At 32.1% G+C, this 13,498-nt stretch overlaps 1 protein-coding gene across 5 annotated transcripts in view; it reads left to right on the top strand.

Annotated features, from left to right (window-relative positions):
• Positions 1 to 13,498, top strand: part of NOVA1 (NOVA alternative splicing regulator 1) — a 146,618-nt gene that overhangs the window by 105,166 nt on the left and 27,954 nt on the right. For 3 of the 5 annotated variants that reach the window (XM_058162179.1, XM_058162181.1, XM_058162182.1), the window contains exon 4: positions 2,993 to 3,064. The exons of 1 other annotated variant lie outside the window; for it this stretch is intronic. In XM_058162179.1, coding sequence (XP_058018162.1) covers positions 2,993 to 3,064 — 72 coding nt within the window. Of the gene's footprint in view, positions 1 to 2,950; positions 3,065 to 13,498 lie in introns of those variants that run through there. One more of the 5 variants, XM_058162183.1, reaches the window with a different exon arrangement.

The raw sequence follows: 13,498 nt of genomic DNA, 5'->3' as shown, positions 1-13,498 counted from the left end.
CTGTATGAGTGTGCACCCGTAATCACTTTGCTTTATTAGTGCTTTCAGAAGAAGGGGGTGTCTTGATCCTCTTATCTTAAATATATTTCTTTGGAGTTATTGTAATAACTCCATTTTAGACAATCTACTTCCCTTGTGTTCATCAATAAAGTTAAAAATAAGGAAATATAAATGTTTGATTTCAGATAAACTAAGAAACATTAACTGAAAAGATGGTGGAAGATAGTGGAATCAAATGCATAAATGTAGGATTATATTGGAAACAGCATTATTTTAGAAAAAAAGGATGGCAATCAAACCTTATTTTAAACCTGAAATTATTGGAAAAAATATACTTCAATATTCCTCTAGTTCAGTGCTTTTCTCTTTCCTTATGTCCTTGATTTTCCTCTTTCATTGCAATGTTACATGAAAACACGCTAATAAAAGGAAGGAAAATTATATAGCTTATTATCTATTCAAACATGTATCAACTTAATGGAATGGAACAAATGGTCCTGTGAATTAAGGTTGCATTAATAAGACTATCATTTTATGAAAAACAGGTGCAATTTGAGTACTATAGTATAGATGATGTTCCTATTAAAGACATATTGTACTGCTAACTGTGGGATATAAGAAACGTGTGACCTCTCAAATGCTGTTTGACTCCAACTCCATCAGCCTCATTGAAGGTAGCCAATAATTAGGTATGATAGATATTAGAGCTGAACAAATTCTGGCTCCACCTTTAATATACTATTCTTAATATATTGGATCTCATTTTAAGTTATTGTGAGAAAATATAATTTTAAAATAAAAAGTGGAAAGTACTATAGTACAGAATGAAACTAGGAGTATATTGAAAGAATTAGTTAATATCAATATGTGAAATTTAGTTCTAATACAATGTCATTGTTTGCTGGTGAATGAGTACTCTGGCCATAACTCTACTTCCTCCAAATATTGTTATCTTCCCTCTTCCTTTTGGCATCTCTATTCTGTATTTGTTATCATTTCCCCATTTTGCTGCTGTTTCAACAGATTTTATGAGAGAAGTAGAAAGAAGAAAATTGACCATTGTTGTGGTATACATGCATTTACCAAAATTGGAGGTGAGGGGGAGATGACAATAATGGCAATACATGGAAGTAGCATTAAATTTTTAGCAATAGCATTAATATATCTTTTCACCTTTACCTGAACATATATGCAGATCTCCTCAGACTTTTTTTTCATCCTGTGCTTTTACTCTCATACATTGTAAAGCTTTGCCTTCTCAACTTACTACCTGCCATTTTCATTTCCTATGTGGTAAAATAAATTTCCATCAAGTTTTCAAACCATCACTTTTAACTGTTTCTCCTGGTTATAATCTCTTATAGCAACTATGCAGAAAAGGACAGGACAGTAGAATGCATATCCGTTAGGAGAATCATTATTTTACTACAAAAGTTGTACTATTTATGTATTTATGGAATTGTGTTTGTTATGGAAATTTTATAAGGTCTTATATGTTTTTGGTAATGTTTACCCTGTTATATAAAAAATAAACAGTTATTCTGTTTATTTTTGTTTTTCATAATTAACACTGCTGATAATTTATCAAATTTAAATTTATTTAAATTTATCAAACTAAATTTATCAAAATTTAGTTATTCTCTTTAGCATTGAGAGGAATAGATATTAAATTTTGTAAAATTATAATGTTGAATATTATCAGAGTGCTTCATACTTGAATTATTAAATGAAATAAACCATACAGTATCTTTGGGAACATATTCCCTAGAGGTTTTCAAAAGAATATAAATATCTCTTTAGCACTTCTGTATGTAGTATGGCTTTTCTTTTAAAGAGAAAGAGCTTTCCAATTGTTATTCCACTCCATAGTGGTAGATTTTCTATCAGTGTTTTCTCTTCCTCAGTCTCTATACTGATTTTAACAAGTAGAAATGTTATAGTGCTGACATTTGATTGTTTTAATTGCGATCTTTACCTCTAAAGTAATTGATACTTTTTTGTTTTTCCGTAAACTGAACTTTTTACAACTTTTTATTGTAACTGGATTTTTTAAAGTGACATGGTTCAACCTCAGAGCTTCTCTGTATGCTACAGAATAACATTTGCATAAATCAAGAAATACTTTTACATAACAATAACCAGAGAAACTGAGATACTTACAGTTTGGGTATGTTGATAAATTTATAAATATTATTTACTATATTATTTGATGTTAAATCTATTTTTTGTTGTTATTTCTAATATGCTAAAAAGCTTGAAATATACAAGAATAATTTTACATTAAAAAGAAAATTTAAAAAATCTTTATCTTGAAAGTTGATTTATGGCTTTCTCATTAGAGTTATGTTAGATTGGTATCTGAGACTTTCCCATATTAGAAAGTGCTATGTGAAATTAATTCTTGTTCATTATAATATGATTTTAAATTGTGTAGTTTAAGATTATATTGACATAAGTGCATTTTAAGAACTAATTCTAGTGTTACTGAAATTTGAGTCCAATGTATATATATTATATAATGCATTTATTATATAATATAGAAATCTAAATTTATACTTTAATTTTGAAAGATAAAAGATGCAGTATTGTGGCAAAAATATAGCATTACTTTTCCAAGCTTATGATAACAGAATTGGTCGTACATCTGCTCATTGAACTTGCTGGAATTTGTATTTACTACTCTTTAGTCTTAAGAAAGTATTACTGGAGAAATATTCATAGTACCAGTGTATTTTTTTTATTTTGTGAGTCTACCATCTTAATTTTAAGCCATTAATTTGTTTTACATGTGTATGCATGCATATTTACATGCATTACGTATTGCTTGATTGGCATTAAATTCCATTAAGTTCCAATGAGGAAGATAAAATTTAGTTTTTCAGGCTTTTTCTATTTAATTTTATATTACATTACATTTGTTTATTTATTTTTTTTGACTGTTTGGTCTAAGGCTTGTTGAGGTTGATTTGCTCCTGAACTGCTTTGTTCCCAGACATTGCCATCATCCCCAACTACCACCAAGTCCTCTCCATCTGATCCCATGACCACCTCCAGAGCTAATCAGGTATAGTATCATTCTATCATCTACACCATATTTTTCACAAGTGGCTTGCAAACTGGAGAAAAAGATATGGTGGGTTGAGGTTTTATTTATTCATTTACACTCATAATCATAAATATTGAATGCTGTTGCTCAAATAATATCATTTTAGCCTGATAAATAACTCAAATTCATTTTTATCAACATGGCATGTGACTTATGAGGTTGCAATCTCATTGCTTATATTCACATTTTATTTCATCTGAACAGCAACTTTTGGGGTTGCATTAGAGATGCTAAATATCTCTGAAGCCTCCAGAGTATAAATAAAATGCAACATGAGACTTCTAGGGCTTTATGTGTTTTTCAAGGGGATTTGGTACTTGATAATAAAGAGTATACCTTATATAGAATAATTTTTTGTAGTAGTAACACTATGTATACAATGGGGGCGGGAAGATGAAAAAACTTCATTTTTAAAAAAGCAGATTTAAGGTTGCAAATTTTAATAGGTTTTTGACCCCTTCAAAAAACTTGTTTTATATTTATAATTAAAGTAAAGATGATGTAAAAATTTCAACTGTGAAGTTATGGTATCTTTTATTGTAGGTCTTATAATTAATATTTATCTTTATTTAAAGTAGATTAAATTTGCTTCGTTTGCTAAACAAGAAAGCTGTGATTCCAGATTTTCATAATATAGAAGATTGGAAGGTCTATTGTGTTTCTTACGGTGAACGCTTGAATGAGGAAAGTGAAATTAAATCTGTATTTGCTTTTCTACTTATGCAAATGGAAAAGTAAGATAAGTGCAATAAAACTGCTTTTTAAGAGAGAACTTAAATAAATGTGGGCAATAGAATAGATACTGTTCCATTCCTTGTCCTTTATGTCCAACTTGTGATGTATTTCTATGGTTCCCTGGTGTCTAACTCCAAGGAACCATTTGATACTGTGAAACAATCCCTAGGGTTCATTGCTTGAGGGTGAATAAACTGAAATTAAATCCAAGCAAGATAGAAGTACTGTTAGTATAATGTGTTTTTTGTTTTATTTTGTTTTCTGGAAGGAATTCTGTTTCCCTGAAATAACATATCTCTGTGTCCTGGGTATTCTTAATCCTAACCTGTGTCTGGGTTTCTAGATGCCAATAGTGACAAATTATGTTTAGGTATTAGCTGGATTCATTCTTCAGCTAGTCTGAGCTGGCAACAGTTATCCATGCCTTGTTACATCAGAACTAGATTTCTGCAGTGCACTCATTTATACAATAGGAATTGTTGTGTTACTCAGAAATGCAATATGAGAACAATATTATAACTAATTGGAAATATATGTACCGGTTGCAAGTATTTTTTTTTCAGGGCACAAATTAAAGTGTACTTTTATCTTTTATAATAATAGATTTAAGATCTCGCTGCAAGAAGGATTATGTCTGTTTTTATGAAACTTTGTAGAGGTGAACTCATTCTGAAAATACTCGTTCAGATTTACAGAAAGTCTTTCCTATATCACTCCTGAACTGTAGAATATCATCTTTAAAAATGGGTTTGGTTTACCTCTCCTCTCTCTTAGAGTGGTTTTCAAGACACACTTCTTTAACTAAAATGTTTTCATTAATATTGTACTACATATGTCATTTTAGCTATGTTTAAATTGCATTTAAAAAGAATAATTAACATATTTTTCAGAGTATAAGACGCACCAGAATATAAGATGCACCTTAGTTTTTGGGAAGGAAAATAAGAAAAAAAAATCTGCCTACCAGGTATTCATCTGGCTAGTTCTTAGCCTGGTCAGATTCAGCACATTAGTTTGCTCACTGGTTTTGAGGTTGGGGCTTGTTGGGGCTAAAAAACCGCTTCTAAAGCACAGCTGATCGTCGGAGGGAGCAGCAATTAGAAAAGCAGGCAAAGCACGGAAGATCACTTAGCTCGCATTGGGGCTGAAAAACAGCTTCAAAAGCACAGCTGATCGTCAGAGAGAGCTCCAGTGAGTAAAGCAGACAACGCGCCGAAGGGGTACCAGCTGTTCCTGATATCCATTTTGGGCACTGCAAGTCATGTTTTCAGCCTCTAACGCATTGCGTTTTCGGACCACAATTGGCAGCGATTGTGCTTTGGCAAACCTCACCATCTTGAAGGGCTGTCAAATGGAACATTAGGAGGCTGAAAATGCAACACACAGAGCCCAAAAACACAAGCCATTTTGGTGGCAATCTCTGCAGCCAGGAAGAGGACGTGCAGAGGCCAAAGGGTGGGAGCTGGCAGATGGGTGGGGTTACATTCAGAGCATAAGATGCACCCAAATTTTCAGCCCCTTTAGGAGGGAAAAAGTGCGTCTTATACTCTGAAAAATACAATAGTTTTTTTTCTTTTATTGCTGCTAGTGCCCCAAGAGTCTTTTCCCAATTTGAAAAATGGGATATACAGGTACTCCTCATTTAAATTCTACTCGTTCATCACTTGAACTTACAGTAGTGCTAAAGAGGACTGGTCCTGATAGTTGCGCCAATACAACGTCCCCACAGTCATGTAATAGCAATTCAGAACCTGGCTGTTAGTTTACAGTGATGACATTAAACCATCCCTCATTTCCACCTTCACTGCTGATGTCCAACAAGCAAAAGTTAATGCAGAAGCCAGCAGGTCGCAAATGGGTATCAAATGACTGTAGGACACTACAACCACATGGGATTCACATGGGTGTTGTGCTTGTAATTCTTGATGAGTGTATCTAGCCTTTTTATGTACACTGAGAGTATATGCACCAAAGACAAATTCCTTGTGTGTCCAGTCACACTTGGCCAATAAAGAATTCAATTCAATTCTATTCTATTCTATTAACAGCAACTAGGTCTGCCAAAACTGCAGTCTTAAGTAAATGCAGTCCCATGATGTTATCTTTTATAACTGTGTTGTTTAGTGATGGAGTTCTTGATCCCAATTACCCAATTCTTAAGCAAGGACTGCCTGCCAATCTAAAAACTGATTTTGTAATGCTAAAGCACTTTAAAATTATTATTTATATTAATCTACCTATTGTAAAAATACAATTAAATATCTACCTTATTGCATCTTATGTCATGACATTAATAAATAACAGAATTCAATGAAGAATCAGCAAAATTTACAAAATATTTAAGAATGAAGGCAAATATACCTGTCCCAGGATAATGTTGCAGAATCCAATCTGGGTTGTTCACCAGGACCAGAGATTTTGACTTCTGAGTTTTTGATTCGTGCTGGGGATCATTTTAGGGAACTTCTCTCTAGCAGAGTATGTGTGTAAGCATAAACACTGTGTACAGATTACAGATTATAGCTTTTCAGAAATACTCTTATATTCTTATATACTGTATTATACGCTAATACAGATATACCTCTTATAAATTACTATATTTATAATTTATAAATATAATTATAAATAATTACAATGTAATATTTAGAATAACTTAAATGAACAAATCTTTGTACATTATACTATATCTTTGTACATTATACTATATCTTTGATATCAGATGTTCCATACAGCTGTCTCTGGAAGGTTAATAACAAAGGATATAATCACCTAGGAATTCTAAATCAGAAATTTTAAATTAAAGTCAATCCGGAATTTTAAATTACATAAAAAAGAGTTTTTGAGTTTACTTTATTAAAACCCTTAGTAAAGATTAATTATCTCATACTTCTTTCACTATCAGGACATTAAGTTAGACTTCAAAAATCGTAGTGTACAATCATGCCTTTGTCACAACAGTTTCTCTCCACTTATCAGGATAGGAATTCTGAATAATTTATATTACAATGGTCGTGCTTCACTGAAAGCTGGTGTGGTGTAGAGATTAAGGTATCGGGCTGGAAACTGGGAGACTGTGAGTTCTAGTCTAGTCTAACATAGTGACTTTGGACCAGTGACTCTGACTCAGTCCTAGGTAGAAAACAATGGCAAATCACATCCAGAAATACCCAAAAACCCAGCAGGAGTCATCAGTAGTGGCATTGAAGGCAACCTGCCTGCCCACCTTCAAAAATCCTGCTTCTTCAACATTTATTTTTTTCAGATAAAATTAATACTGTTATTTTAATCCATTGTGACTGTATGTGAGGTGGATTGCATGTGTTTGACTATACCAGAAGATACCATGTGCCCATATCTTGACAAACAGATTGTCTCAGTGGAGGTAAGGAGAATAGAATACAAAATCAAAGGATTATTACTAAAACATATCAAGTGCTATAAGTAGGAAAAGATATGGTGGGCGAAAGGTCTAGTTTTTTTTTTTAATTTCATCATAAACATGGAAGAGTGGTGTTTCTACACCATAAAGTAGAAGAAAGATGTGCTTAGTCATGTGCTTCAAATGATTTTGAAATTTTCTAATTCTATATGGTATAGTTTTCTCAATTTGCTATCTGCCTAGCTTTTCTGAAATCAGTAGAGAATTCTAGTTGTATATTAAAAGTTCTGAAACATGTCACTGCTGAACATTTCTAGGCCTCAGATAATCTTGATTTAATATTCTAGTCCTTATAAAATATGTCTCAGTTCCACAATAAGGAATGCAGTAGACATATTTAAAATACCACCAGTGGGAAAATCATGACATTAGGGGTGTTTGAGTATGTACTGCAACTTAATTCTGTATCAGAGAAAGATCATTTAGACTAAAACACTAAAGATAATTTACACATTTTACTCTAATCTAAATATGACACAGTTCTGAGATTATCATTTCACCTCAAAAGAGGCAACATTTTACCACCTGTCCAAATGCTTCTTTGATTTAGGGTTAATATCTGAAGCAGACAAAACTCAGCTTGTCAGTCCTTCCTTTCCCCAGAATACTCTTTATTTTAAAAAAAAATGTCTGCAGTAAGGATTGTTTGTTTCTTTGGAGAAGGATGGGCTGTGTGGATGGGATTTTTTTCTCTTGAAATGAATTAAGACTTTCACAATGGTTTAGGAAATCAAAATATATTTGGGGCATCCATTAATTTTCTAGATGCTAAGGACATTATTTTATTCTAGCTGACACTAAAGGGTTCATTTTAAAGGAGATTATTTGTAGATCAGGGTTGAAATGAGGGGTCTTTGGTGCTCTCTGAGTGAACTCTCTGGTGAACTCTCTCTTGGTTGTCTTGCAGACATTTCATTACCCAAACTAGATAACACCATCAGTGCTAGTGATGATGATGATGTTACCTACTTTAGGTAATGAAATGTCTATAAGAAAATAATAAGCTCAGAGAACACTAAAGACTCTCAGGATTCATTTTAATAGTATTACTACTACTTCCTTCTGCAGGAGAATGAAGGAGATACTGTTGGGATCAATTTTAATAAAGTGCTGGGGAAAGTATTCCAACAAGTCTTTCAACAATGCATCAATTGCCAATGTAACCAAGATTATCTACCTTGCTGCTGGCCATCCTCTTCTTTTTCTTCCACTGGTAATAGTTGTTTTTTTTTATTTACATTTATATCCCGCCCTTCTCCGAAGACTCAGGGCGGCTTACAGTGTGTAAGGCAATAGTCTCATTCTATTTGTATATTTACAAAGTCAACTTATTGCCCCCCCAACAATCTGGGTCCTCATTTTACCTACCTTATAAAGGATGGAAGGCTGAGTCAACCTTGGGCCTGGTGGGATTCGAGCCTGCAGTAATTGCAGGCTGCTGTGTTTTAATAACAGGCTATCTTACAGCCTGAGCCACCACGGCCTTTTTAGTACCAAGCACTTACGTTTCCTTTCCATAAAATCCTACAGATTTTTTTTAAATATGAGGAACACAGTGATATATGCCTTCTATCACTTGGGAACTATCCCATCCCTCAAGGAGAAATATATCATCAATCAGATCCATCCCAATCTTCATAGTTTTCATATTGTAGGATGGGAAAGGCAGACAGCAGCCTTCAATTATTTTGTTCCATTCATCAAATTGTGCAATTTTAAATACATCCTCAATAATATGATTAGATAATGGAATAATTTCATGTATCTTTGATTGTGTCACAGCAAAGGCAAATAAGTAGACATGAATATGAGTGACTGAAATGTGATGCAACTTTCTCATAGCAACCTTTTCCTTATTCAAAGGGTAATATTTCATTTTAAAATTTAAAATATTTATTTTTATTCTATCTAATAGTTAGTTGGATTGCAAATTTACCTCAGAGCATTGAAAATATAACATAGTAAATGTGCTACCAAATTCTACTATATCAGTGACATTTTAAAAAGTTCATTATGGGTACCAGACAAGACTTTCTAAAAGTAATTTCATAAATAATGTTTCACTATTGAGAAGGTATACCATTTTCTAGTCATCTAGAATTTCTTTGCAGGATAATTTTCTCCACGTAGATTAGCAAAGATGATTATCTGTGAAAATTGGATAAACTTGGATAAATAAAGCTTTTTTAAAATTTTTCCAACTTATTTCAACATACATTCATTTTAACAATATTGATAAAGAGGATATAGTATAAAAAGTATCATTTTAAATAAACATGAATGCAAATTTTGCATGTGGAAAAAGTAACTGTACCCTTACATTTATCACTACCTGAAATATCTAAAATTAGAATTAGGGGCACCAGAAGAGGTGCAGATGATTAGAATATCATTAGAGAGGGTCTGGAATCTGTCTTATTTAAATCTCAGGCATTTAATCAATCATTCCACTGTCCAGAAGATCATTTACAAGTGGAAAAGTTTTCAAATTACTACCAATTACTGGTCCTGGTCAGGCCAACCAAAAAGTTCAATCAAAGAGCAGAGTGTAAGGTATTGAAAGAACCCCAGAATATCATAATGTGACTTAAAGGTAGCTCTTGCTACTGTCTAAGTGCAGGAGTCTACCAGTAGAAAAAAACCTTCACAAGCTAAGTCTATGTGAGAGGTACTAGAAGGAAATATTTTACTGTATGGAAAGAACAGCAGGGCAAAACTGAAGTTTGCTAATGAACAGCTAGGCAAAGACTGGGATTTCTGGAACAAGCTACTCTGGACATACAAGGCAAAGATAAAGTTATTACACCATATTACCAGCAGAAGAAGAAAAAATAACAGCATTTCATCAAGAGGAACTGCTTTTACTTATAGAACATGTTGATGGAAATGTTATGATTTGGAACTGCTTTGCTGAACATTCACCATCATAGAAGCCACTATGAATTCTTCATTGTAACAGAGGGTGGTGAGGATAATGTTAGACCATCACTAAATTGAAGCTTAATCAAAAATGGAATTTATAACATGATAATAACCCTAAACATTCCCGTAAATCCATCAAGAATGGCTAAAAAGGAAATGTCAAAGAGATTGGTAGACAATTATAAGAAATACCTATTATGAGTTGTTTCTGCCAAGGGGTCACAATGCAAGGTATTAAAGCCAAGGGTGTACTTACTTTTTCCACAAAAGGAAATTGGGTATTAGTTAATTTTCTATTGAATAACTGATTTCAAGGTCAATTTTCATAATTTTTTGGTTCACATACAGCACCTTTCTATACTGTTCAAATAAAGGTAAAATATTAATATGCCAATTATGTTAAAAAGGGACAAAAATTTATATGGAGTATGAATATTTTTTGACATGATGGTACAGTGGCTGGTGAATATATGTCAGAATTTCACAGAGTTTTTTTTTTTTTTGTCACTTATTACACTGTGTATGATATGAACATACTGTGTTCAGATACACAACTTCCTTGGTCATTCTTTTTTTGGTTCATCTTTCTGTTGAACTCATTGTTTGATCTCATTACTCATTCACTTATGTTTAGACTGGAAAATTTTTGAAATGACAGGCAACATGAAGTTGGGAAATTTTATAAATCGAATTTAACAATTCAATATAATCTTGAGATATGAGAAAAATATTTTAAAATAGTTAACAGACAAATACAAATATGTTTATGTAACAAAAAAAAAATAGATGTGCAAGATGAAGTTACCTGGCTTGATACTACTATTTAAAAAAAAGGTTTTGGGTGCAAAAATATGTATTTCCAGAAAATGCAGCCACACACATTTTTTTTATTACACTGATTCACAAAACTATCAGGTTTAGTAGAGTTACAGTATTAAAAACGCATGATACATTTTTGTACATAGTAAATGTTCATTCCAAAGTAATAATTGATTGAACAAATAATGGAACTAAATTGAACTTGAAAATAACCAATTTGAAAGAAAAAGAAATATTCATCTTTGCCTTTTGATTTAGTGAGTTTGACAAGAAATGTAGTACTTTCATTCCATTGTGTTATAAAAATATGTCCAGCAGGTTACTTTTTGCAAAGCCTGTTATATTTATTTATTTTATTTATTTATTTATTTAATCATATTTATATACCGCCCTATCTCCCAAGGGACTCAGGGCGGTTTACAGGCACTAAAAACAGATAAATAGAATATAAATACAATATAAAACATTTAAAAAACTTATTCTAAAGCCCGTCCAATTAAAAATAGAAATAAAACCCAATTTAAAACCCAAAATTTAAAATCTAGCTCAGTCCTGCACAATTAAATAAATATTGATTTAAGTACCATGTAAATATGCTAACAGATATAACTATTCACAGATCTACCAGAATCTCTCCAAGTGGAGACTATTCAATCATCAGTGATGACTAGTTTATGCTTGCTACACATTCTAGGGGCAGGAAGCTGGAAACCAGCAACTATACTGAAACAGTGTAACATAATCACTTCTGTGAAAATAGACTTGACCTCTTGCCAAATACTGCTGATATTTAGATAAGAATACAAATGAAGAATCTGTACCCTCACATATATATCCTACTAACATAATAGAAACTAAACATTATAAATGCATAAGCTTTACTTTGATGTGTATCAATTTCATATTAGGAAAGGATATTTATAATGTTTAGTTAGAGTAACTAAACATTTCATGTCTATATGTTCACTTTACTACCAATTACAATCAAGTTACAGTATTTAATTTTTCCAAGGTTGTTATTATAGTATTAACAAACTATATTTAAAGAAATCTGTTTTTAAGAATTGCAAAGCTCTTTCACAGACGAAGAAAATATATTTATACAGAGCTAGAGCTACACATTTCTCCAAAAGATGAAATGGTAAAGGTTGCTGCTACTTCTAAGTATAGATGAGAAATTTTAAATTGAATATAGTATTTTTCCCCTTGGGGGTCTTTCTTTCCTTTTATATTCTTTAAAAAATATGTTATCATAAAAGTATAAAAGAAAGGTATCATATTAATATTAGATATGTTCACTGCCTTGACTTATTTATACAAACAATAAAGGCAGAATATAAATAAATATTTGTAAATGAATCTGAACATGCCCACTTGAGACATTTTGTATTAGGATAGGAATTGTCATCTTGAATTGCCTTTGTGCTTGAGGCTTTTAAGTTTTTGGAGGCATGTTTAACTGTTCTAAAGAACCTATTTAGAAGTGATTTATATCTATAATGTGGCACAGATACAAGCCTGACGTTTTCTTTTAACTCTTGTTTAAATTGTTGCTTTTCTTCCTTTACCAAGGCTAACTGGCATAATTTATTCTCAGATTATGGATGAAACTTGAATTCTTAACAAGAAAATAGATGATGATGATGATGATGATGATGATGATGATGATGATGATGATGATGATGATGATTAAAACATATATAAAAAGTTATTCAGCTGAGATGCAGTAATTCTTATTTTTTTAAATCTAACATACTGTTTTGTACAGTGTCACATCTAATTTATAAAGAAAGCTCATGAGTATAATCTAAATATAATATATCTTTTGTATTTTAGATATTACTATGCCTTGCTGCCTTTGAATCTGAAAACTCACTATACTGTTATGATAAAAGCTTAGCCCTTGGTAGATTCATTATTAATGACTTTGTTTAATTCATTTCAAATGTCATCTGAATAAGTGGCCTCATTTTTTTTTTCTATCAGTAATCCCTATCAAATAATGATTCAATGCATGGGTAGTATATTTTTGTATTTGTTCTGAATGTATGCACATAAACTTCAAAACTCTGGTATTAACCCTTATAATGAATCAACAAATCTGATGGTACTGGTATTTAATGCCAGATCACTCCACAATAAAATAGTGTGCTGAAAACATTTTGGGATAGAGTTTGTAGGGACCAAAGACCTCTTGATCAGTTCCGGAAATGAAAGCATTTTTCATAGATAATTCTCCATCTTCTTCCTAATCATTTTTTGTGAATAGAAGATACCACTTCCTTTAATAAATGCAGTTACTATTAAACTGCTGTTATTAGGAACTTTTCCTAATACTCACTCACAATCTGCCTACCTACAGCTAAATCCATTATTCTGTGTAATGTCCTCTGGAACAAAAGAAAACACACCATCATATATTGTTGTTAATGTTGTCATATTGCCCAATACCACCATCACCACCCATGCCATCAATA

The sequence above is a fragment of the Ahaetulla prasina genome, chromosome 1 (assembly GCF_028640845.1).
Source record: "Ahaetulla prasina isolate Xishuangbanna chromosome 1, ASM2864084v1, whole genome shotgun sequence".
Taxonomy (NCBI): Eukaryota; Metazoa; Chordata; class Lepidosauria; order Squamata; family Colubridae; genus Ahaetulla; species Ahaetulla prasina.
This window is presented reverse-complemented; position numbering and strand designations above follow the sequence as displayed.